This window comes from Ammospiza caudacuta, chromosome Z (genome assembly GCF_027887145.1).
Source record: "Ammospiza caudacuta isolate bAmmCau1 chromosome Z, bAmmCau1.pri, whole genome shotgun sequence".
NCBI classification, from domain to species: domain Eukaryota; kingdom Metazoa; phylum Chordata; class Aves; order Passeriformes; family Passerellidae; genus Ammospiza; species Ammospiza caudacuta.
The window spans coordinates 78436601-78459180 of record NC_080632.1 but is presented as its reverse complement, the minus strand read 5'-3'; the positions used below and the strand labels follow the sequence as shown (position 1 = coordinate 78459180).

General features: G+C 41.4%; 1 protein-coding gene across 1 annotated transcript in view; it reads left to right on the top strand.

Annotated features, from left to right (window-relative positions):
• UNC13B (unc-13 homolog B) overlaps positions 1-22580 on the top strand; it is a 206681-nt gene that overhangs the window by 149599 nt on the left and 34502 nt on the right. The window contains exons 20-29 of the mRNA XM_058824327.1: positions 1645-1795; positions 2626-2694; positions 4933-5022; positions 6449-6583; positions 7407-7540; positions 8453-8538; positions 15883-16009; positions 21075-21171; positions 21966-22109; positions 22244-22321. Of these exons, the coding sequence (XP_058680310.1) occupies positions 1645-1795; positions 2626-2694; positions 4933-5022; positions 6449-6583; positions 7407-7540; positions 8453-8538; positions 15883-16009; positions 21075-21171; positions 21966-22109; positions 22244-22321 (1111 nt within the window). The remainder of the gene's footprint in view (positions 1-1644; positions 1796-2625; positions 2695-4932; positions 5023-6448; positions 6584-7406; positions 7541-8452; positions 8539-15882; positions 16010-21074; positions 21172-21965; positions 22110-22243; positions 22322-22580) is intronic.

Sequence of the window (22580 nt, the reverse complement as noted above, 5' to 3'; positions counted from 1 at the left end):
TACAGTTCTTTGAAGACACTGATTTCCCAGGTGCTGCTGAATCACTTCCAGAAAGTTTCAGTAATGGTGCCACTGATTTGTCCTCTTTGGAGCTAGGTTAATGCAGTTCTGTATCTTCAAAGACCCTTTTCCTTGTCACTATACTTTTACTTGGATTTGGGATTAGTCATTCTTCCTCTTAAAGACTAGTATTGCTATACTTAGCTCATTTCTTATTTCAAATGTAATATAAAATGTAGCACACAAAAGTGAACTTTTTCACATTAGAAGCTAAAAGTTTTGGGTTATGAGTCCTTAGATGAGTTATGAGCTGCATTTATGTCACCTTGCAAGCAGCTTTTCTGCCTATTGGTTTAAGCCAAAATGGAAAAGAATTGGCAGGTTTCTCTGGAGGTCTAGTCACTGCTTATAGCAGGGCTATCTTGAAAGTTGGACTAGGCTGCTCAGGGATGTGAAAAATTTCCAAGGATGAAGGTGGAAGCCTCTCTGATCAGACCCCCATTCCTCACAGCTTCTCTTCTTAAAGCTAAATGAATCCATTTCATGTGCTTATATTTACCAATTGCCTAAATGACCAATTGGTATGTAAGTGTTATGTAACAAGCATGGTTTTAAACTTGAAGAGGGTAGATTTGGGATAGATAAAAGGACAAAATCTTCTACAGTGAAAGTGGTGAAACAGTGCATGGATAGGCTAGGCTGCCCAGAGAAGTGGTAGATGTCCTGCCTAACCTGGAAGCTTAGGTTCAAGGTCATCTTGAATGGAATTTTGGGCAGCCTGGTGTAGTTGGAGCGGTGGGTCCCTGATCACTGCAGAGGTTGGACTAGATTACCTTTAAAGGTCCTCTCCAATCCAAACTGTTCTATGATTCTATGAGTCCCTCAGGGAGAAAGTTACATTTGTAAAGTGGTTCCCCAATTAGCTTAAATTTCTCAGTGAGTATTTCTGCATAAAAATGCCCCATCTCTTCTGGCTACTGAAATGAACTTGCCATTTCCCATGATATAAGACCTCTTAAGCTCTGAATTTTTTATTTTTTTTTAAACTTTTTCAATCATTTCACAAGCCTGGATGCTCCTAGCATAATTCTGAGATTCCCTGAAGGAGGGTTCCCTGATTTTAATGAGAGAATGGGAAAATGCAAATGAGCGTGCACACTTCTTGCAGGCTGAATGGGTTAGCCATAAGGAATCACACATATCAGTGCAGCACAGAAGTACTAGCATGTACTCTCAGTGGCCATTAATGCTTTCCAGCTGCTGCCACCTCATGACACCTCAGAACCTGTGTCTGCCTCAAGCAGCAGCAAATCGTGTCGATTTCCTTGTGTCAGGCTTGGTTCTAGGAATTGGCATCAGGACCCAGGGCATCACTAAGTCACGTACTGTCGGCAGCAAATGGCTGAGAAGCTGTTTTATGATCTGGAAATGGCTGCAGTGAAGGGATTTCTCTTTGTTTTGAGCTGTTGTCTAGATGGCACCTTTCTGAATAAAGCTCTGAGATGCTGGAGTTCTGTAACGTAATGAAACGTAACTTCCATCTGTTCATGGTGCCCACCAGCACAATGGGTCTGTTAAAGGGGTAAAGTCAAGTCCTGCTGCACAAAAGAGACCAGAATGACTTTCATCACTGTCCTTTTGCAGGCATTTTGCATGTCTCTCCTCTAAATACATGTGCCCAGGCGTGCCAGCTGTGATGAGCACCTTACTTGCCAATATCAATGCTTATTATGCACACACCACTGCCTCCACAAATGTGTCTGCTTCGGACCGCTTTGCAGCCTCCAATTTTGGGGTAGGTTTGTGGGTTTGGTGATGTTGTGATTGGACTTCTTTAATTTGCTACAGTGCTTCCACCCTTGAGTAACTGATTCGTTCTGTTTAAAGAACATTAAATTTTTGAGGAATTCGAAGAAGTGGAACTCTTATACCAGACAAAGACCACCAGACAAAGACCATGGGTTTATTGTCTTCATCATCACACATTTCAGATATCAATCAGTGTAATGAATTGTGATGTTGATTCTTTGTGTTCACATTACAGTGGAGCACAGATGGTATGGAATGAGCAAACAATACTAACTCTGCATGTTAGTGCTGTTGGTAAAATATACCATGTGATCTCGTAATTTCAGAGCTTTGTTTTTAAAAACAGAAACTGCTTTAGGAGAAAAAAAGCACCACCACAAAAGAAGTCTATCCCCTTAATGATTAAAATGTTTTGTATATAATTTGTGGTGGACTTGAGTATGCTGGAAAAGTATTTGGAAAAGTTAGACCCTTTTCTGCCTGTAATTTATTCATCTCTGAATAAGTATTTTCTCTCAAATACAAGTTTGGTGTAAATTGCAGACGGAAAGTCAGAATGGTTTCTGTTCTGCCTCTAGTTCAGAGTGACAATGGAGTGTTTTTTCTGACAATTGTGATGTTTCACAGACTACAGAAATAATTACAGTTTTAAAGTAAATCCAAGAATTGAAAGAAAATACTGTTTGCACAATGCCATGTATCCATACTGCTTTCTCCGGCTCTCATGAGATCTGACACTGATTACCCGATACTTTGCTGAACATGGATTGGCCAGTGGTGATATGTGAATGTTTATTGGTGCTTTCTGCTCAACAGAAAGAACGATTTGTGAAACTTCTGGATCAGCTTCATAATTCACTTCGGATTGATCTCTCAATGTACAGGGTGAGTGGGATTAAACAGAATCCTTTCAGGTATTCTGGTGGGCAGAATGGAAACACACCATTTGGAGTTCTCTTACATTTCTAACTTCTTGCGTAGTTTGTGTCTTAAGGAATTGTCATTAAAAGTTGTTGTTCAAATTTTGTTTTGTTCATGGATCGAGCTTAGACCTTGTTTTTTATTTCCACTGTAATTTGCTCAAGACTTTTGAAATAATTTGAGCATTATGAACTGTGCTTATCTCTGATACTTCCCCAGAAGTTTCCAATCCAAGTTGGATTGGATAAAATAATTTGAATTATTCTTATCAGCTACTTCAAGTATCATGTAAAAAGAGAAAATAGACTTATTCTCCCCTACTATGAAAGAAATATTTTAGAGCACTGTGTTGTCAGTTACTTAAGGTTTGGCGAACTCGAATGACGATGTAAGGTCAGGTTTGAGATCCCACTTCAGCAGATTGTGAAGAGATGAGTTTCAGATATTAGCATTAGTCCAACAAGCTTGATGAACCCTACACTTTCTTTCCTTGCTACTTCTGAGTCAATATTATCTTATCATGTGACTTGGCTGTTTTTTTCCCTTAAATTCCTTGCTATATAATTTCAGTCTGTGACTAATTCATTGAAAAGTTTAAAAATTGTGGCAAAATGTGAGCTTAGATTTTATTTAGTTATCCATTTCTGATTTTAGCATTTATCTGAAACACTGAAAAATATATAGAGGAGAAAAACATGAGATGATAAAGAGAAGTGCATTAGGAAGACAAAAAAAAAAAAAGGAAAAGGGGAAAGGTGCAAAAGAAGATAAAAGGAATATTGTGTGAAGAGCTATTCTAAAGCTACATTACTAGAAAGGAAAGGTCTAAATAGAGGCAACTGATCCACGGAATAGCAGAGGGAAAATTATCAACCCATGACAATAGGAATCTGTAACAGTGCTGCCTTTTTTGTTTGCTTGGTGTTCAGTAAAAGCTGCTTTTTGGTGGCTAATGCAACTGAAATGTGCACTAACAAGATCTTACATAAAGGACCAGGAAAGATTTGTGTAGTTTAAATAATATAGGTGGAATCTAATTGACATTATATTTGGAGAAATGGCTGAAGCATTATGGGAGCATTTAGTAATTATTTTAAAACCCTAAAGGGCAGGTTAAGTTTTGAAAGAAAAAGTGTTAGTTTGCAGCTTTCCAAACAGGAGATGGCAATTTATATTCTTCAAATAGTTTGTATTTAGATCTTTAACCATGGAAGTCTTTGATTTTGGTAAATAACTTGAGTTCCAGAGAACCCATGTGTGGACAGCTTAACTTTTAAAAGGAGAGTTGTCTGAGAAGGACCATCTACAAATGACTGCAAAAAGCATCACATTGCCTTCAGTGGTTAGCTGAACTTCAGTAATACTCAATTATTACTGTCAAGAGACAGCATATTTTTCTGCAAGTCCTCAGTAAAAAGTGAAAACTGTTTCCTTCTGCTCTTTTCACCTTCATATCTAATAATTTTTGAACATGCAGATATGATGAGATTATGTGAAGAGAAGGTTGCTCCTGCTGTTTTACTTGCAGCAAAACAAATCCCATGAACTTGAATGTAAGAACATGCTGAGGAACATGAATGCTGTTAAAGGACACATAGCCACAGGAGACAGTGGGAATGCTGGAAAGGGCACAGTGCCTGAGGTTGGAAAGGGAAGAGTTTTGTGCAAACAGCAAAGCTAGCTGCATTCAGCATATGTATTTACATATGGCATCTCACAGGGTTCTAGCTCCAGTACTGTCTTATGAGAATTGTGCTAATTTTTCCTTTTTGGCCTTGTTTACTTCTCTGGAGAGCTGTTGAATACACCACACCCCTTGGCATCTTAGAAGAGAAGCCAAAAAACGGAGCATTGAATGCAGAAAGGAAAGGTCTCACTTAACCCCAGGCAAAAGGCCAGGGCTGCCAGTGGTGAGGCTGTTCCCAGCCTGCTCCTTCTGCAGCCAAGGAGACCATCCCTGCCACCAAGGCCTGTCAGTCTCCTGGCATCCACAGACTTTACATTTATACGAGAAGCTATTTAATTAAGCAAACAGATAAGCTTCTGCAGCAAAAAGGCCTTATTTATTGAGCATTGTTTTGACTGGTACAGGCTTCTTGAGCAGGAAATGTTTCCAAGACAGTTTCCTTATTTAGCACATGCTTGAAGCCTTGCATGGATCTGACTGTGCTTTCAAACAGGATTTCCCTTTTCTGTCAACAGAATAACTTCCCAGCCAGCAGCCGTGAGCGGCTGCAGGACCTGAAGTCTACAGTGGATTTGCTGACCAGCATCACCTTTTTCAGGATGAAGGTAGGGATATGGGTGGGGATGGGAATGGCATCTCTGCAGGTTTTTTTTTCCCCCCCAGGAGTTGATTTCCCATTTTCAAACCATTGTTTCATGTTGTTTTTCTTTAGACACTTAAGGAAAATGGAAATAATCTGCTGACCATGTATAAACATCCACATTTTGTCTTTAGTTTTCTGTATTTTGCATTATGAAGATGTAAATTGCTTTTTCCCTAAAATGGCACAACTCTCTCCCACCCTCCCTTGCAAAAAAACAGAAAAAAAATTGGAGAGGAGGAAGAATAAAGGGAATTGTCTAGTTTTAAGAAGATAATTTGCTTTTTTAATAACATTAGGAAAGATATTCACTATCTAGTAAATATTTTAGAGTTCTCTTGTGGAGGATGAGATACTAAAATGGGATAATATATCTCAGTACAGATCCAGGAGGGTTGTTATGAATGCTAATGTGCTGGTTTCAGAATGAAGTTTATTGTCCTAGCAATATGTAATGAGATTATTTTATATTCCTGATTTTTAGCTTCTAAACTTTTTTAAAAGATTACAACCTAATATTGTTGGTTAGTACATGCCACTTAAAAATGTTTATCTTATTAAAAACAAAGCAAGTGCTTAATTTGAGCTACTTCAAGAAGTGCTTAAATTTTTACACATAAGCCCTAGTGTAAATGATGATTTAGATCTTTATTTTAAGAGTATTCATTCAGACATCTGTCTGTGTTGGAAGCTTGATTTATAGAGATACTCTGAAAAGTTTAGAGGTACTGAAAATATCAAAATTGTCAGGTTATAGTTGTATTTGCAGGGTGACAATTGCCTGTCAGTTTAGTTTATAGTACCTCTGCAGCATTTTCCTAAAATAGTATAACAGTGAAATAATGAAAACAGCTGCTGTTGCAAGAGGAGAAGGCGTATCAGTTGCATGTCCCTAATGATTCTGGTTGCTTTAAAATTCAATAAAGTGATGAAAGATGTCCTTAATGAAAGTTTTTTGTATTTAAAGGCAGACGAATGGTCTTTGACAAGACTTTGCAGATCAGATGTAAACTGCTCTGCTGGCCTGTTGCACATTCTTCCAATGCTGTGGAAGATTGCCTGCAGGCTTTGTAACAAAGTCCTATAAATTCAGCAGAAATTGTGTGTTTGGCTCAAATTATACACATATCGAGCCACATGATCTGTCTGTTCTGGGGAATCTTCCTTGGCACATCAAAATCTCTTTTATGCTTCAAATGGTCGGTGGGGAGATAAGTGTTGTCGCTGCTTCTTTATGCCTGTGGAGAGTGACCCGTTTGTGGTTTCAGGTCACAAGTTGCTTAAAGCAGATCCACCAAGCCTTGAGTGGTTTCCAAAACACTGATGTGTTCTTTCCCTGTTTGATTTACGAACTGTGCTTTGTTTGACTCTCTTTGTTGTCCCCTTGCCAGGTCCAAGAGCTTCAGAGTCCACCCCGAGCTAGCCAGGTGGTGAAGGACTGTGTAAAAGCTTGCCTCAATTCCACCTACGAGTACATTTTCAACAACTGTCATGAGCTGTACAGTCGGGAGTACCAGACAGATCCTGTGAGTAGCTGATAAGCAGGCAGAAATTTAATTTTTCGTATTTTCTTAAGATAATAGCAAGAATAATAATTGATACAAAAAGCCAGCCCAAACAAAGTTGCGTGACTTGTTATCTTCTGAATGCAGAAAATCTGTAATCAATTAATGAGCACTAATTAGTAAGGGGAGGATGATAATTGTTTTACACTAACTAATTATGATGTGTTTTGCCAGCCTCAGCAGTTATTTGTGAAGGGAAGGTTTGATGTAGCTTTGAGTGAGCAAAAGCCAATTACACAAATGTAGGCTGATCAAGGAAGCTGTCATTAGCATATGTAAACCTCAAGCAGTGAGATTTTGCCTTGTTTTCAGGCACCCAGTATCCTGCACTGGGTTTAGGAGGTGCCTCTAGACACAAACTCTTCTCAAGTGTGTGAGAGCTCCACTGGCCTCTCTGTAATAATGCATACACAACATGTCAACAGGGATACAGTCACCAACCAGGTGCCTAAAGAGCAAGTATTTGGAATAGGCTTAGGGCAAACGATGTCTCAGCAGGTCTCCTGGAGCCTGGCTGAGGTAGATGACAAACCTGGTGTGGTAGATGATAAAACAGGGATTAGGTGGGTTTGAGGCTACCAGTCAGCAACGTGGTTTGGCTTGTTACTGTGTTTTGCATTAGATCAGACAAGTTGCCAGCAATCATTAATAATTTTAAGCTCTTTGGATGAGAGGGTCCACAGGTGTGCTTGGAGTTTGCATGGTGATCCGCATTTACCAGATTACCATTGCTTTTTCTTTGCACTTATATTTTATGCTGGTTTTCCATTGGCTTCCTTCTCAGAACAAAACTCAGGACCTTCCTGCCGAGGAACAGGGCCCCAGCATCAGAAACCTTGATTTCTGGCCCAAGCTCATCACTTTGATAGTTTCCATCATAGAAGAGGACAAGAATTCTTATACCCCAGTCCTGAATCAGTAAGAATCCTCCATGGCATGTTTGGCTAATGCTAGTCTGTGTCTGCTCTGCTTTATTTGTTAAACTGCTTTCTATCTCTTCTGTCACTTGTGCATTTATAGAAGTACTTATCTTGTCTGTCTGTCTTTCTGTCTTATCTGTCTCTGTCTATATAAATAACTTTTTGATTGGGATGGAAGAGTTTCAAAAGGTTCAGTTACGATGGCGTTCGAGCACAAACACCCTGATTATTACAATCCTGAACTCAGGGAGGCACCTGAAAATGGGGTGAGAGCTCTTTTGGTTTTTTCTGATGTTGAGCAGTTCTGGGGTGCACATTAATGCACACAGTAGTGCTGTGGTGCCTTACACTGTGGCTTAGGAACGTGGTGTTCAGTGCAGCACTGGGAGATTGCACTGGGTGGAGTTTGCATAGCACTGGAAAGGACCCTGAAATGGGTCTGTTCAGCTGGTGGATACCTCTCCTACAGTCCCACAGGGCAGAGAGAGACAGAGATCCTACAAGGTATTACACACAGAGACCTGGATTGTGCCCTAATCATCATTGATCTAACATGATTAGCAGTCACCTCTCAGCCTAGTAACTTTTCTTTCTCCTTTCAAAAAGGAGAAAGAAAAAAAAATGGACAAGGAAGGGGAAAAAGGTGCCAAGGGCATAGAGATCACATTCCCAGAATAACTGTGTGCACCTCTTCTAGGAAAGATATGCACGACTTGTCTTTCTGAGTTAAATAAATTTTTTATGTGTACCACAGAGTCTAGTCCATGATCTCTGATTTTCACCTGGTCCATTAGGGTGAAAGAAGCATCTGTAAAGTTGAGCTTTTTAGCTTGTAGCATAGCTCAGAGCGAAATAAGGAAGAGCCCTTTGCTTTGACATATGCCAAAGCCTTTTCCAAATATCCCCTCAGGTTTCCTCAGGAGCTTGCAGTTGGGAAGATCAGCGCAGAGGTGATGTGGAGTCTTTTTGCCCAGGATATGAAATATGCCATGGAAGGTAAGAGAATGTCTCACTGCTGTTAGCTGACTTGTTGCTGGTCTCTTGTTCTCCATCAATTTGGTGAAAATGAGGCTTAAGCTTGTGAGTAGCATTGCTGATGGGAGTGGGGATTTTTAGTGGTTTGTTTGTTGGTGCACAGCTGGTTTATGGTCAGAACTGAGGCTGAGATCTGCATAAGCTGTAGACCTCCATGTCAGGCTGTGTTGCAAGCTGTTCAATGACATTCCAGCTGGTTTGAAATCAGAAGTTCCCTTTGGCCTAGAAGTTACGATGGCTTGGATGAGCAGCCAGCAGCAGCTTCATCTTCCATTGTGCTGTGGTAGAAAGGGTTGGAGAAGTTGGTGCACTCTGAGTTGTGCCATGGCTCTGGTTCCCTGGATAATACAGCACAAGTTGTCTAAGCCATTGGCAGAAAGATGCTGTTATAATAATTCCTGCTGCAGACATCTTCATTTCCAATTAGTCTTTGCAATAATTCCATCTGCAAGTAAGGAGAAAATTTTACTGTTTCTGAAAATGAGTTAGGCATGCAAAACCCAGCAAATGTCCACAAAGGAATTCTTCTTCTTGCAGTACTCTTCTGATGGTTGGTTTCTGAACTTGACTTTAGTTCTATATGTTGATTTTCACAATCTCACCAACTTTTCACAAGTTTCAGAGAGCATCCAGCTCCCACTGTTCCTGCAGGGTTGGGCTTTATGATCGTTCGTAAGGTGAGACTGTGATAAAACAGAAGTGCCAGGGCTGTCTGCAGTGTGCTAGCTGTATTTATATTCCAAACTGAAGTCAAGCTACTACTTTTGACCACTTACAAAATTTTGCTCAATCCACTTGTCCCCACTGTGACCTGAACTCACTTACAGGAGTGACAGCCAATTAGACTCTTCAGATTGCTTGGGAAAAAATGCCGCCAGTAAGACAGCTGCCTGCATTTTGTTCTTTGGAAACAAGTCTGTGGGGTTGCTCTGTAGGTGAAAAGATTGACTCCATTTATTTTATTAATCTCTGTCACTGCAACAGATGTGGAGACTGTGCTGTAGGGGAACACTCTTTGCCAGGTGAAGGCTTGAATCTGACATGCTGCAGGGCTGGATGAAATGTTCTCAATTCTGTGTTAGGAACATTTTATATATCCTTGTACCCCACAGTGCCTTTGTCTTGTGAGGTCAAGCTCATGTAAGAACAGAGACTGGGAAGAAGGACTGTGACCTACTAACTGTGTTGAAGAGTCTCTTCTATAGTGACTGTCACTGCTTGCTCATGTGTTAGAGATAAGGCAATGGTGATCATTTCATGGTCTTTTTCCCTAGAAACCATTTGCTCCTGCAAACCATTTTAGCTCCCCTTTCAATTTTGTCCTTATTTATCTAGGAGGGATGGAGCACCTTTCCTATGAAGAAAGACTGTGAGAATTGCAATTGTTCAGCCTTTGGGGTGATGACCTACCTGGGGTACCTGAAAGGAGCCTACAAGAACAACGGAGAGGGGCTTTTTACAGGAGTGTATAGTGACAGGACAAGGGGGAATGGCTTCAAACTGAAGGAGAATAGATTGAAATTAGGTATTAGGAAGAAGTTCTTCCCTGTGAGGGTGGTAAGGCACTGGCACAGGTTGCCCAGAGAAGCTGGTTTTGCCCCATTCCTGGCTGTGTTCAAGGCCAGGTTGCATGGGGCTTGGAGCAACCTGGTCTAGTGGAAATTGTCCCTGCCTGTGGCAGGGGGTTGGAATGACATTATCTTTACAGTCCCTTCCAACCCAAGCCACTCTATGGTTCTTTCTACTCCTGTGTGCTCTTCTTCAGGAATTTATAATGCAATTTCCTCTCATACATGTTAAAAGTGCCCTATCTTCCTCCTTTGTCTGCAGCAGTGAGAATTGCAATTGCATGTCTCCAGATCTTGTTGTTCACCTTCCTAAGAATCCCTTTCCCTGTTGCATCCGAAGTGCAGCTGTATGACTGTCAAAGGGGACATTATTTTTTTTTTTTCTTTATTTGGTTGCCAGTGCCCAGATTAGCTTGGTCTCCCAAGTTTTCTCTTTTCATGTCTCATACCATGTCCCCACTGATGACTCTGGGCTTATTTTACCTTTTCCTGATCTCCTTCTGGTCACTTGTGAGCTTCTTAAGACAAGCATTGGTATCACCAATGAGTTCCTCGGTGCATAGTAAATGCTTGTTGAAAAGAGCATCCCTCTTCAGAATATTTCTTGGTGACAGAAGTAGATACAAATGCAGCTGGTGGACAGGGATTTTGCATTTTGAACAAAAATCTAAAAACTGCTTGGTAATTTATTTGTAGTCTAACTGTTCAAGTTCTGCAGGAGGGTTGAACAGTGATAGAGTCTGTGTTAGGATGTGTCTCTTCCAAATATATATTCAAGAAATGCTTAGGGTGCAGAATTCTATTTGAGGCAAGTGTGATTCCTCACACTGCTCTGCTCTCCAGAAACTTGTGAAGATAACCTTTAGAACAAGCTCTACAATAATTCAATTACAGGCCTTACTACATACATTTTAAATACAGATGATTGCATTAGCTTGCTGCATTTTTTTAAACTAGGGGAAAAGGGATTAAAGGAAACTGATTAAATGATGTGTAGGATGATAATTAGATTTGCCAGCCTCAGCTCTTGGCTCTGTCATTTCTCAGGTTCAGCTGCTGGTTTTCCTACCAGTTAACCTGCACCAAGAGTTTCATATTCCTTTTCCCAATTTGTGGCATAATCCCTGGGTACATTTCTTGTCTGCTTTGAGATCAGGAGCTGTGCAATAAAAGCTAATAATCTATTTTTTGGGGATATGTGCACATAAGCACAGAGTACACTACTTGCCCCTAATTTTCTTCATGGTGTTTTCCCTTATGTTCTATTCCTAAGTTCTGGATAACATGAGCTCATTCACCTCACCAAGTGGTAAGTTCATGCTCCTGGATGGAGCTTGTAGCTGTGAGTAGACAAAGACTTTTATTTGTTACCCATAGTTTTAGCACTTTGGATGTAGTATGTAACACTAGCTCTAGAGTTCTGTAGTTTTTATGCCAGCAATAAACAGACTTGCAAAGAAGACTTGAAAGACCATACTGCTGCTGTAGAAATGGAGGGCATGTGCTGTAAGGAGACTCTGGAGGAGAAGGAGTTCAGACCTGGCTGCGTGAAACTGCTCCCTCCCTCCCAGCCTGCCTCCCTGCATCCAGCCTGTTGCTTCCACACTGCTCTCCAGTAGCTGGAGCTTACCCCCAGATACACCATGCGGCCTGTGCAGGACAATGTATAAATCCTAATTTATACCTAGAATGTGGAGGGATTCAGACCCGGAGTTCGTGCCAGCCTGTGGATGCTGCAGCAGTGTGTCCTTTTGGCACCTTCTGGAGCGTCAGATTGCTATTATGTAAAATTTTGAATCATAAAAATGAAACACCTATTCTCTGTATAAATCAGCAGCTGGTAGCAGTAGGCATGGCAGCAGTGTGCTTGACTGCTGGATATTTTGCCTTTGGCTGTCCAAAGGAGCCTCAGTGTCTGAGGCACAGCAGAATCTCCAGGATCTACCCCATTTGTTTTCTCTCTCCCCCAAAGCAGTGACTACTCAAGGCACCATGCACAGCATTTCCCTGTTTGCTGGGTCTTTAAGAAGTGTGCCTTGTTCCCCATCAGCCCAAGAGTAAAACAGGTTAGATACACATGTCCCAGACTTGCTTGGCAGGCTCATGTCACCCTGGAGTCACTGTAGGGTAGAGGATGATTTTCCAAGCTGTACAGTTGGCTCCACCCCTGGGACACTGACCAGTGCTCAAGCAGCTGGATATCCTCTCTGTTAGCGCACTATCTGTAGTTAGTAGTTTTCTCGTTGACCTCCCTGAAACCTCTGGCACCCAGAAATCACAAACACCCCAAGCAAAGAGGCTTCTGCTCTTTGCTAGAACACCTTAAAAGATAGTAATAGAAAATCAACGTCATTCTTGACAGCAACATTTCATCTTAGTTTGGACACATTAGTATTAGGAGAGCTGCAAATTGGAAACATCTCTGATAGGAAAAGAGACTGAGTAGACTTGGCAGGCAGGATTGAAATAAATCATTCTGCCACTTTCTCACTTCTAATAAGGAGAAAGGGATCAGAGGCACACACAGATGCCAGCTATCTAAAGTGTTGACACTTCAACAGCCCTGATACCTATTAGAGTTTCTGTACAGAAATTTCGCATTATTTGCTGGATGTTAACCCATAAAAAATAGGCTAACAATCAAGAAAAAAAGCAATCTGTGATTGAGGAGTGTGTAGGTAGAAGTCCTGTTCTCTGCCTGAAAAGGAGAAGTGGACATAATACTAGAAAGTGTGCTACTAGGCATGAGTTCCCTATTAATGCCTCAATAATATGGCCTTGGTTACTCCAAAAGCTTTTCTCTGGAGAAGGCTGTTTCTAGCTGAAATCTGCTAAGGAAGTGTGGGAGACTTACAGAACTCTGTGGTCTTTTCAGGTTAAAACACAGCAGTTGCTGCACGGTATCTGTGTCCTGTTCTGCTGCTGCTGCTGCTAAGCTCTTTTAAAGCCAGCAGGTTATAGAACAGAACAGAAATGTTCTAAGACTGATGGCTGCCATGATCTTCACTTTACTTCTTCTAAAATGAGTTTTCAATGTGTGCCTCTGACTGATGTGTTTCGATGTCACCTTCAGGTGGTCTTAAACATTTCCACTTACAAAGGAAGCAACTGATCAAAACTGTGTGAGGTCCATTGAAAGGGGAAGGGGAGATGATGCAAGCTGGGGATGGGGGAGGTTGGGTCTTTGTTGGCTTTCGTTGTCCTCCAGAACGTTTGAGCTATTCATTCTTGTCTTCTCTCTGTCACAAGCCCCTCCTTTCTTTCGAATACGTAAAGTTCTCTTCTATGGTGGTAAGACCTCTCCTTTATTTTAGTTTCCTGTGATTTATCTCTTAGTGTCAAGTGTCTCCTTTAGTGCCTAGATAGCCAGGTAGTCCTAGCAGCTGTACTTGGGTTTATGCTTCTGTGACTGCTTTGCATCTTCTTCTTCTGCAGCTTAGAAGTGTTTTAGATGTCCTAGAAAACAGGAAGAAGCTTGAATTGCTTGCTTTTATTGCATTGTTTAATTTTGAGGAACTAAATCTGATTTAAGTCCTTTTTACATACAAGTCAGACCTTTCCTCAGCAGGAACAGCACTTTCCATGTGCGGGAGCAGCAGCTGGCAGCAGCACACATCCGAGTTAATGAAGTTAAAATTGTCCATCAGTTTCCTCACTCACAGGGAGCAGAGCAGGCACAGTTATTGCTCTGTTTGTTTCCAGTTTTAGTTCTGCAGAGGGAGTTCTCATTTTCTTCTACCATTGCTCGAAGTATAGCAGAGGGTCAGCAGTTCAGATGCTGAGTATACTTCTGCTTTCTTAGTGCTCAAGAAAGATATGAGGTTATTAATATAAAACAGGAATGGACTTCACACAGTTCCCTGTGGAGTGAAATGGACCATAGTACATGTAATTTGTCCATTGAACCATCAGTCCTGAGGATTATGTCTCAGATATTAGGCATTTTAATCTCTTCAAAACAAAGATTGGGTTTCTCTTTCTTTCTTTTATTCTTTTTCTTTTTTTTTTCTTTTTTTTTTTTTTTTTGAGATTGTATCTGTGTGGATCTGTGATGTGAGCTAGGGGAAAATGTGTATTACGCTCCTACAAAAGCTTGCAAACAAACCACTGGAACATTCAACTGCTTGATAGTTGACAAAAGTTTATGGAAATATTGGCATGAACATTTCTCTGGATTTTGTGTCTTCAGTTAGGTAATTCACACTTGATTTGGACTTTATTCTTGTCATGTTGATGAAGGTTCACGAGAGATGTGGAAGTTTCTCAATGTTTTGAATTAGTTGCAAGAATTCACATTTACCTGAAAATAGATAATGTTGCAAGATAGGCATGCCTATCAGTTAATAAGCCATTCAGAGTTAAGAAAAATACTCAGTCTTTTTAACATAGCTGAAACCTGTCTGCATGTGAGCAGTGATGCCCTTGGAAAGTTACATCATTGATGAGGTTTACACGTTAAAGGTCAAAAGAAGAGTCTAAAGTGAAATACTGGGGTAAAAACCTGAGGCTAAGCCAAAATCATGTATGTTTTAGTGTAATATCTCACATTGTAGTCATGGACTAGCAGCTTGCTATGGTGCTAGAGTGAACAAAGAAGCTTGGCACAAAATGTATTCCTGCTGTGAAACTTGGCAGAAGAAAGAGATGGATGCAAACAGGAGGCACAGGGGAGCAGCAGTGCAGAATTGATCACCTGATGATGCAGGGTCACAGTGCAGGGAAAAGTCAGCTGCTGAGTCCTCATATCATGAAAAAGGAATTAATTTTAATCTCTTCAAGGAAGATTTGGAAGAAAAGCAGTGCAAGTAAAAGGATCTGCCTGTGTAAGCAATGAGAGGTAGCTTGGGAGAAAGCATTGAGCTGATTTTGGGAGAATTTAGTAAGTATTTTAAATACATAATTGTTGGCTGATCAGAGGTGGGAGTCAATTACTGAAAGATGGTAGTGTGGACGTAGGCTGTGAAGAGCCTTGAGAGTAAAGACGTGGACCCTACATTTCTCCTGATAAGGAAGGGGAACGGTGGTCTGTGGAGATGATCTCTGCAGAAACGTAGGGCCAGTGCTTTAGTGGTGTAGGTGTGTGGGAAGGGTTGTGTTGTGGAGGTACGGGCATTATACAGGGAGAAACTGCATTTTCCCAGCATTTCCTGGGTACAAAAACATAAGGAAACCTGGCAGGAGGAACAAGCTCAGCAGCAGACCCTGCTTTGTGGAAGAGAAATATTAATTTCTCCAAGCGGGAGCAGGGAAGGCTGCAGTTCCTGTGTAGCTCATTTGATCTTGTTTGAGTCACACTGTCAAACTCTTGGTGCTTTCTACTGTTGTCTCATTGGGAATGTAATGTAACATGCTGCTATTGCCTTTGTTTATATCCAAGAATGAACAGATTTGCTCGCCTTGATTTTTCCCCTGCAAAGATGGAGTCTCAACTGTGATATGTTAAATGAAAAGGCCATGAGACATTGCTCTGTTTTTATTGCTTTGACAACAAAAAATGTTCAACAAATGGAAGTATTAATTAGAGATACAGAAAAATCTCTAGAGCCCCAATAGTCCCAACCTCCAAGAACTCCTGCCTGCTGCAAAAACCCTGTGTTGTGAAGATTTTGTAGCTCTATAGGTGCTTCATCCTCAACACTCTTGCATTCTGCAGACCTGCTTCATGAGTCCCTCCCATGCCTGGTGTGGTTACAGTGGTGAATTCAGACCTAACTGCTTTTTTTCCCCTTCCTTACAGAGCATGAGAAACACAGACTGTGCAAAAGTGCGGACTATATGAATTTACACTTCAAAGTGAAGTGGCTGTACAATGAATACGTTCGTGATTTGCCTGCCTTCAAGGGAAAAGTGCCTGAATATCCAGCGTGAGTGTTTTAAGTCTCCTGTAGTAAATCCCCACTATCTATTTCCTTTTGTTACCTTGGCGGTAGGGTGGCCATTTGGATCTCCTGCAGCTGCCTTCAAGATACATCGTTTCTTACCTCTCAGTTTTCTGTGTTTGTGTGCATGTTTTTCCCCTGTGGTGTTCTGTGCCACTGCCCCTCACCCAGCTCAATCCATTATTGTACAATATCTCCCAACATTTCCAAAGCTCAGCAATGGCATGGACAGACTTCACGCTACTCTGTGCCTGCAGTTTGGGCAGTTCTTGAATAGAAGATGTGTGCTTACCCATATGCTTTATGAATATATACTGTACATGGATGTCGTATGTACACACACAACAGGATTTGTAAGTAAAGATAATATTTTTCTTAGTAAGACTGGGTGGCTTAGTTGGAAGCTTCAGATAAGCTGTTGCTCTTGAGCTCTAAGCAGTTGTTTGCAGCTTCTAACTTTAAAAGAGCAACAATAGATTTCAGACCTGGAGAAGTTGTATGAGACCAAAAGGTTGTGAGAAGGTGTATGAGACCAGAAGGTTGTCTGAACAACTTGGGGAAAATGGTGTAGCTAGAGTCCCACCCCTGCCTCAAGCAACAGCAGGTATCCTGGGTCTTAGCAGTGTTTTATCTGGTTTTCAGAAGCTTTCAGTGATGTTTGCTTCACAATTCCTTTTATCCTGTGCTTCACTGTTACTCCTTCACTGGGTTTAAGGATTTAACATACACTCTCCTTTTCACCCCCTCCAAATCTTTCTTGCTTCAGTTTGAACTTGTTATAGCCTGTATATAGGCTGCACATAGAGAATAAATTGTTCTGCTTTACAGTAGTAAAATGCTATTCTCATGCTTCTTTATGGTCTTCTGCTGGTTCTTGTTTGTTCCTAGCTTTCCTTCTAAGTGGGGCTTACTCACCCTTTCAGGACAATTTGTGTCTGAACGTAACAGCTGGCCTTAAATATTGATGTTTCATCTAGACCTTGCCATGCATTGCCTTGCAGGCAGTGCTGTTGCTTTCATGTGTCATGTGCTGTGTTGAAAGCAACCTTTTTTATTTTCTTTTATTGAGAGATATTGCTGGCTAGTGGTGCTCCCAGTGGGCCACTGGCACCCTCAGCATTGTGCCCCACAACACTGCTCTTCCCACCCCGTACATGACTGTTCTGTGCTGTCTAAATGCAGCACTTTACCCCTCTTAACAAACACATTATTCCTGGACTGTGTTTCCCGTTTGGCACTTTGAATTCTCTTGCCATGCTGTTGTGCATGCAGTCCCTCAAGCCTGGTGCTAGCTGCATGCTAATCAGACTTGAGGCAGTTGGGCATAATTGCTCAGTGTGGGCTGTGGGCCTGATTAAGAAATCAGGTCAGCAAGAGACATAAGCTGCTCGCTGAGCAGGATGCTAGAGTGGCAGTCTCAGAAGCCCCTTTCTCTTTGCTGTGCCTCTGAGTCAGGGCAGTCTCATGCAAGCCATCAGATATTCTTAATCTCTCTTTTTCTCCTGTGTAATCAGGATAATGATGCTCGGTTTTGTTCTGCAGTCTGTTCTGCTCTGCTGGCCTTTGTGGTAGAGCTTCAGTGCTCATGTGCATTTGCAGCCACTGGCTTTGTTACTTCACCTCCTGTTTCAGTACAATAGCCACATTGTCAGACATAGGTGATGTTTATCTCAACTGTAACCTTCACCTCTCACAAAGTATCCCCCTGATATGAACTGTCCTTTGATTTGCTTCATCACAATTATTTTTAGCCACAGAACTTCCCTAAACAAAGGAGTCCACACATCAGGTTTGCATACTGGTAAACTCCTTAGATGAAACTAAATTGCTGCTCTCCAGACAATGGTTAGGCTGTTGATGCCTCAGGTTTTAGCTTTTATATTTTCAGATTCTGTACTGCTTTAGTATGTAGATCTGAGGTTCATATTAGGGGATAGTAAGCTCTCTTCACAGAGTATGGAGACCAAACAATTCCTTTTCTTGCTGGGGACCAAGGACAAATGATCCAAATCTCAGGCCCCAGAGCACAAACAATGGCAGAATGAAGAGAAAAAAAAAAAAGAAGCATGGGACTTCATAACCTAAAGCTATAACTGGACAATTAACTCCAATATGCTAATGGACCAGAACTTCTAAAAGTGAGAGACCTTGTGACTGGTCTTTCATTTTATGACCATTTTGGGTTCATCTTGGGTGTAGCCTGGCTGGGCTCTTGCGCTGCCCAAGGTGTATCCATTGAGGCCTTTTAATAAATACCTACTTTATTCTTTAACTCCATCCAGCCTCTGTTCTAGATCAGCCTTTACAAGGCATTGCTGTCTGTCTACTTGTAAGGCAAAAGGCCATCCACAAATTCACTTTTCCAGTTTATAAACTCTGAGACACCATGTTCCTGGTAGCCTTGAGATATGATTGAACTAAGTGCAGGGTGCAAAGTATTGAAATTGAAGTTTTTATACTCCCTTTATTTTCAGAAGCTCAGAAGCATTTTCTGAAATGGACGTAGCTATATAACTAGGAGTGTATCTTCAAAATTTCCTGTCTGCCAGCTAAAAGCTGTGAAGTTTTCCTGAAAAACCCCAGCTTTTTAAGTGTGTAAATACGTGCTTTGTTTAAATACTGATCCTAGTGTGCAGGTAGCATTGTGGATCTACTGGAGACTGCCTCCTCTCTGGTGGGGGAAGATATTCCTTCCTTTGAGATCCTGTTCACTTATTCTGGCTCTCTTCACCAAACACAGTATTTATTATTTTGCTCATAGGAACCCTACCTGCCTTCTTGCCTCCATTTTTGCTGAGGCACAGAGATTGTTCCTTAGATACTCACAGCAAATGAGCAAGATTAATTCACCTGCAGTGTGTGACCATGAGGGAGCCAGGCTCATGGCCAAGCTGAAATGGTAGCCTTTTGTGTTACCTCACTGTTGTGCAGCCAGGAAAGATGAACTTGCATTTAATCCTGAAGTGCTGCTGCCTTTCCCAGCAGGCAAGACTGAAGTGTATTATGTGCAGACCTTGTTTGAGTGTTTGACTGTGCCATCTGGAGCCAGGCTGTGCTGACCCCTGTGAGCACAGAATGTCTCTGAAGCAGCACCTTGAGCCACTGCTGTGTGTGCTGGTGGGTGAGTCATTTCAGTGTTTGCTTCCTGACCAATAGATGAAGCAGAGAAAGGAGGATATTTGCCATATAACAACATTTCAAAGCTATTTCTGCATGAAATCAGGTTATTTTTATTCATTTCTGTGCTAGATAATTTTGCATATTGTTCTGGGTATGTTGCCTTCACAGTCCTCGGAGTCCCCTGACTTGCTCAGCAGCCCAAGCTGATAGTAAAAGAGGTATTTGGCCAAAGATAGTTCTAGGTCTGTGTTACAGCTCAAAGCATAGTTTGGCCCTGAATGTAGACATAGACTGGAAGTATTTGAAAATTATTTGCATCTCTTAGGATTTTGTGTCAGCCAGAGGACAAAATTGAGGCTGGTTTTGCAGATGTACTTACAGAATTTCCTGATCTAAGTGGTTCATTCAACATTCATAATAAACATCTTCCTGAAGGTAATGATTCCTTTTATTAGAGGGGGAAGCAAATACACCACTCCTACCCACCCAACAGTACAGTTTTCTCTACCACCTTTGCTTAGACGATTTGGCAAGACAGTTAGGTATACCTAGGCACTTGATTTTGTGTAGCAACATATGCTATCCATAAAAATGGGCAGTGTTCTCAACAGCAAATGGCTCTTTCTTGTGAATGTGGTGCAATAACTAAGGATGAATGATAATCAGGAAGTTGCTCTCCTTCTCAGAGTGAAAACTGTGGCTTATGGCACAAGCAAGTAATCTTCCTTGCACGTTGACCTGTGACATGTGAAGCAGTCAGCAGCTCACAGCCTGGGAGCTGTGAAACAGGTGGAAGATGTATAGTTGCTTCCTTGTGAAGCGCCTGAGTTCCTTTGTAAGGCTTAAGCTGTTTAAAATACACAATTGCAGTTTAAAAGAAAACGTTGAAAGCTTGAGAAACTTGCAGCAGACTTCAACATATGCTGACTTTTAGGAGCCTGAAGTGCCATTCAAAAGGAATTCTTCCAGAATACAGGAAGTCCATATGTCTGTGACATTGTTCCACTGTTGCTGTCTATAATAAATAAGTCTACATAGAAAGGTTGCTGTTGGCATTTTAACAGTGTCAGTTACAATTTCCAATATTAGCATTGATGTGCTTTATATTTCAAAGTGTAGAGATTATTTAAGGCTATCTAGTATGCTCTGCCTGTGAATTTGCTCTTGATCTCCCTCTCATGTCTGGCACATGCTTTCATGTTCTTTGCAAACTCAGCCCACAATTAGCACAATCTCTATGAACACAGCTGCCTGTGTAGGGAAGGCTGTACTCTGTAAAGCTCATATAATAATCTTTTGTTTGGACTGAATTACACGTGAACACTTCTTTCTCTTGTTTGTGAATGCTGTTTAGTAATATTTGAAATGAAGATTTGCTTCAGCTGTGCTGTGTTGGCACTTGCATGCAACAACCTCTAGACAGACATATAAATAAGGCTGTAAGTGCTGTGTTACTGCTTAAACACAGGCAACAAAAACACACACACATCCTTTTGTACTCTGTGTGTCCCTTGGAGCCGAGGACAGAGCGACCAGCTGTCGGATCCCATCACTGAAGCTGCTTCTCAGCTTGCCTATTTTCACACTGCCTGTTTGGTACACCCAAGTGAGCAGCAGGACAGGTGCCTGTGGGTCTGGAGGTCTTCCTTGTGCTGTCTGGAACGTGGATGGAAGGGAAAAACATGACAAAGTGCTTTGAGGTGAAGCAAAATTAAAAGGGAAGGTATCAAGAAGAGAACAGACAGGAAGAAGGACAAGAACAGCTCAAGTGATGGTAACAGGCCCTGTTAACTTGTGTAGAGGTGCAAATATATTTGGGAATTTGGACTGCACACATGGGCAGCAGCATTCAGACAGCAGCTTTCACAAGCCTTGCTGGGCTTGGGTGCTCCTCTTCCTGCTGTAACTTGCTGTCTTTGCTCCACTGCAGGTGGTTTGAGCAGTTTGTGATGCAGTGGCTGGATGAAAATGAAGAAGTTTCCTTAGATTTCCTGCACGGTGCTCTGGAGAGAGATAAAAAAGATGGGGTATGTAGGTCACTACTTGGTGCTACATCATACAGTGCACAGAACCAAATAAAACACTATAAATTCAGCTGTCTTATAAATGGAGGATGTGGTCCTTTTTGCTACCTAGACAACAGGGAAACTCATTTATTTTAGCACTTTACAGGTCACAGAGAACTTTTTAATAGCAAGGTGCATATCATTCATTTCTGTCTGTTCTGCTGCTGTTAATCTATCAGCCAGTGGTTTGGTGCTCTCTCAGCTCTCTCTGTTAGGAAGAAGTAATTGAAATTGAAAATTGAGGCACTTAGCAGGTACTTAGTCATGCAGTGAGAATGTGACCTTAATCCACTGACAGACCAATCTTACTCTTAATTTGCTGAGTATTGCCAATGCAGAGAAGAGCTTTCCTGTTATTCAGTGACTGTTGGTACTGTAGTCTGTGATACTCATGCAACATTCTGTTTAATAGCTAAATCTAAAAAAAAAAAATTAAAATAGCTCTTTACTCTCTCCTTCTTTCCTCATTAACTGGCAGGCAAACCATGCATTGCATTAAGGACCTCAACATCCTCATACATTTCCCTGGTGCTTGTCACGATCATAGTTAGTGAAGGACAGTAAATTTATAATCCAACCAAAATAGGCTATTTATCTCCTCTAGGTCTTCTTAAGAGTTTTTTACTAATTCTGAGGAAGATGTAGGTTTTGGTAAAGTTACTGTGCCTTCAGTGTGGCAGATGATGGAAACACCCATGGGTGGGTTTATTTTAGATCTTTCCATTTGACAATGATTCTCTGTATTTCTCTTTTAGTTCCAGCAAACATCCGAGCACGCTCTGTTCTCTTGCTCAGTGGTGGATGTGTTCACCCAGCTCAACCAGAGCTTTGAGATCATTAAGAAGCTGGAGTGCCCAGACCCTGTCATTGTTGCCCACTACAATAGGAGATTTGCAAAGGTAATACCCTCAGCATCCAGATGTTTATCTTTTCTTAATGGGCTGTAAGAGAGTATGATTTTTTTTTTCTGCTTCCTGGAGTTCTTCTGCAGTGGTAGAGGACAAGTAACAGTGCTCATGTCTTTTCTTCACAGACTATTGGGAAAGTGCTGATGCAGTATGCTGACATACTCTCCAAGAGCTTTGAGTCCTACTGTTCCAAGGAGAAACTGGTGAGTTATGCTGAGCTTCCCTTTTCCCTCAAAGAATCATATAATTGTCCTGATGAAACCAGACACACACTGCACCTGACCGTGGTGATGGTGTAAATATTTTCAGTGTTGTTTTTTATCATCACCTGGATGCTTTTGAAGTTCAAATTCTGGCTTGGACCTAAAATAAAAACAGGTCCTGAAGATGATATGCAGGGCATGGAGACTGTCAGGTCCCCTCGAAATTACCTTCCACACTGTGTGGAAGTTTAATCACACA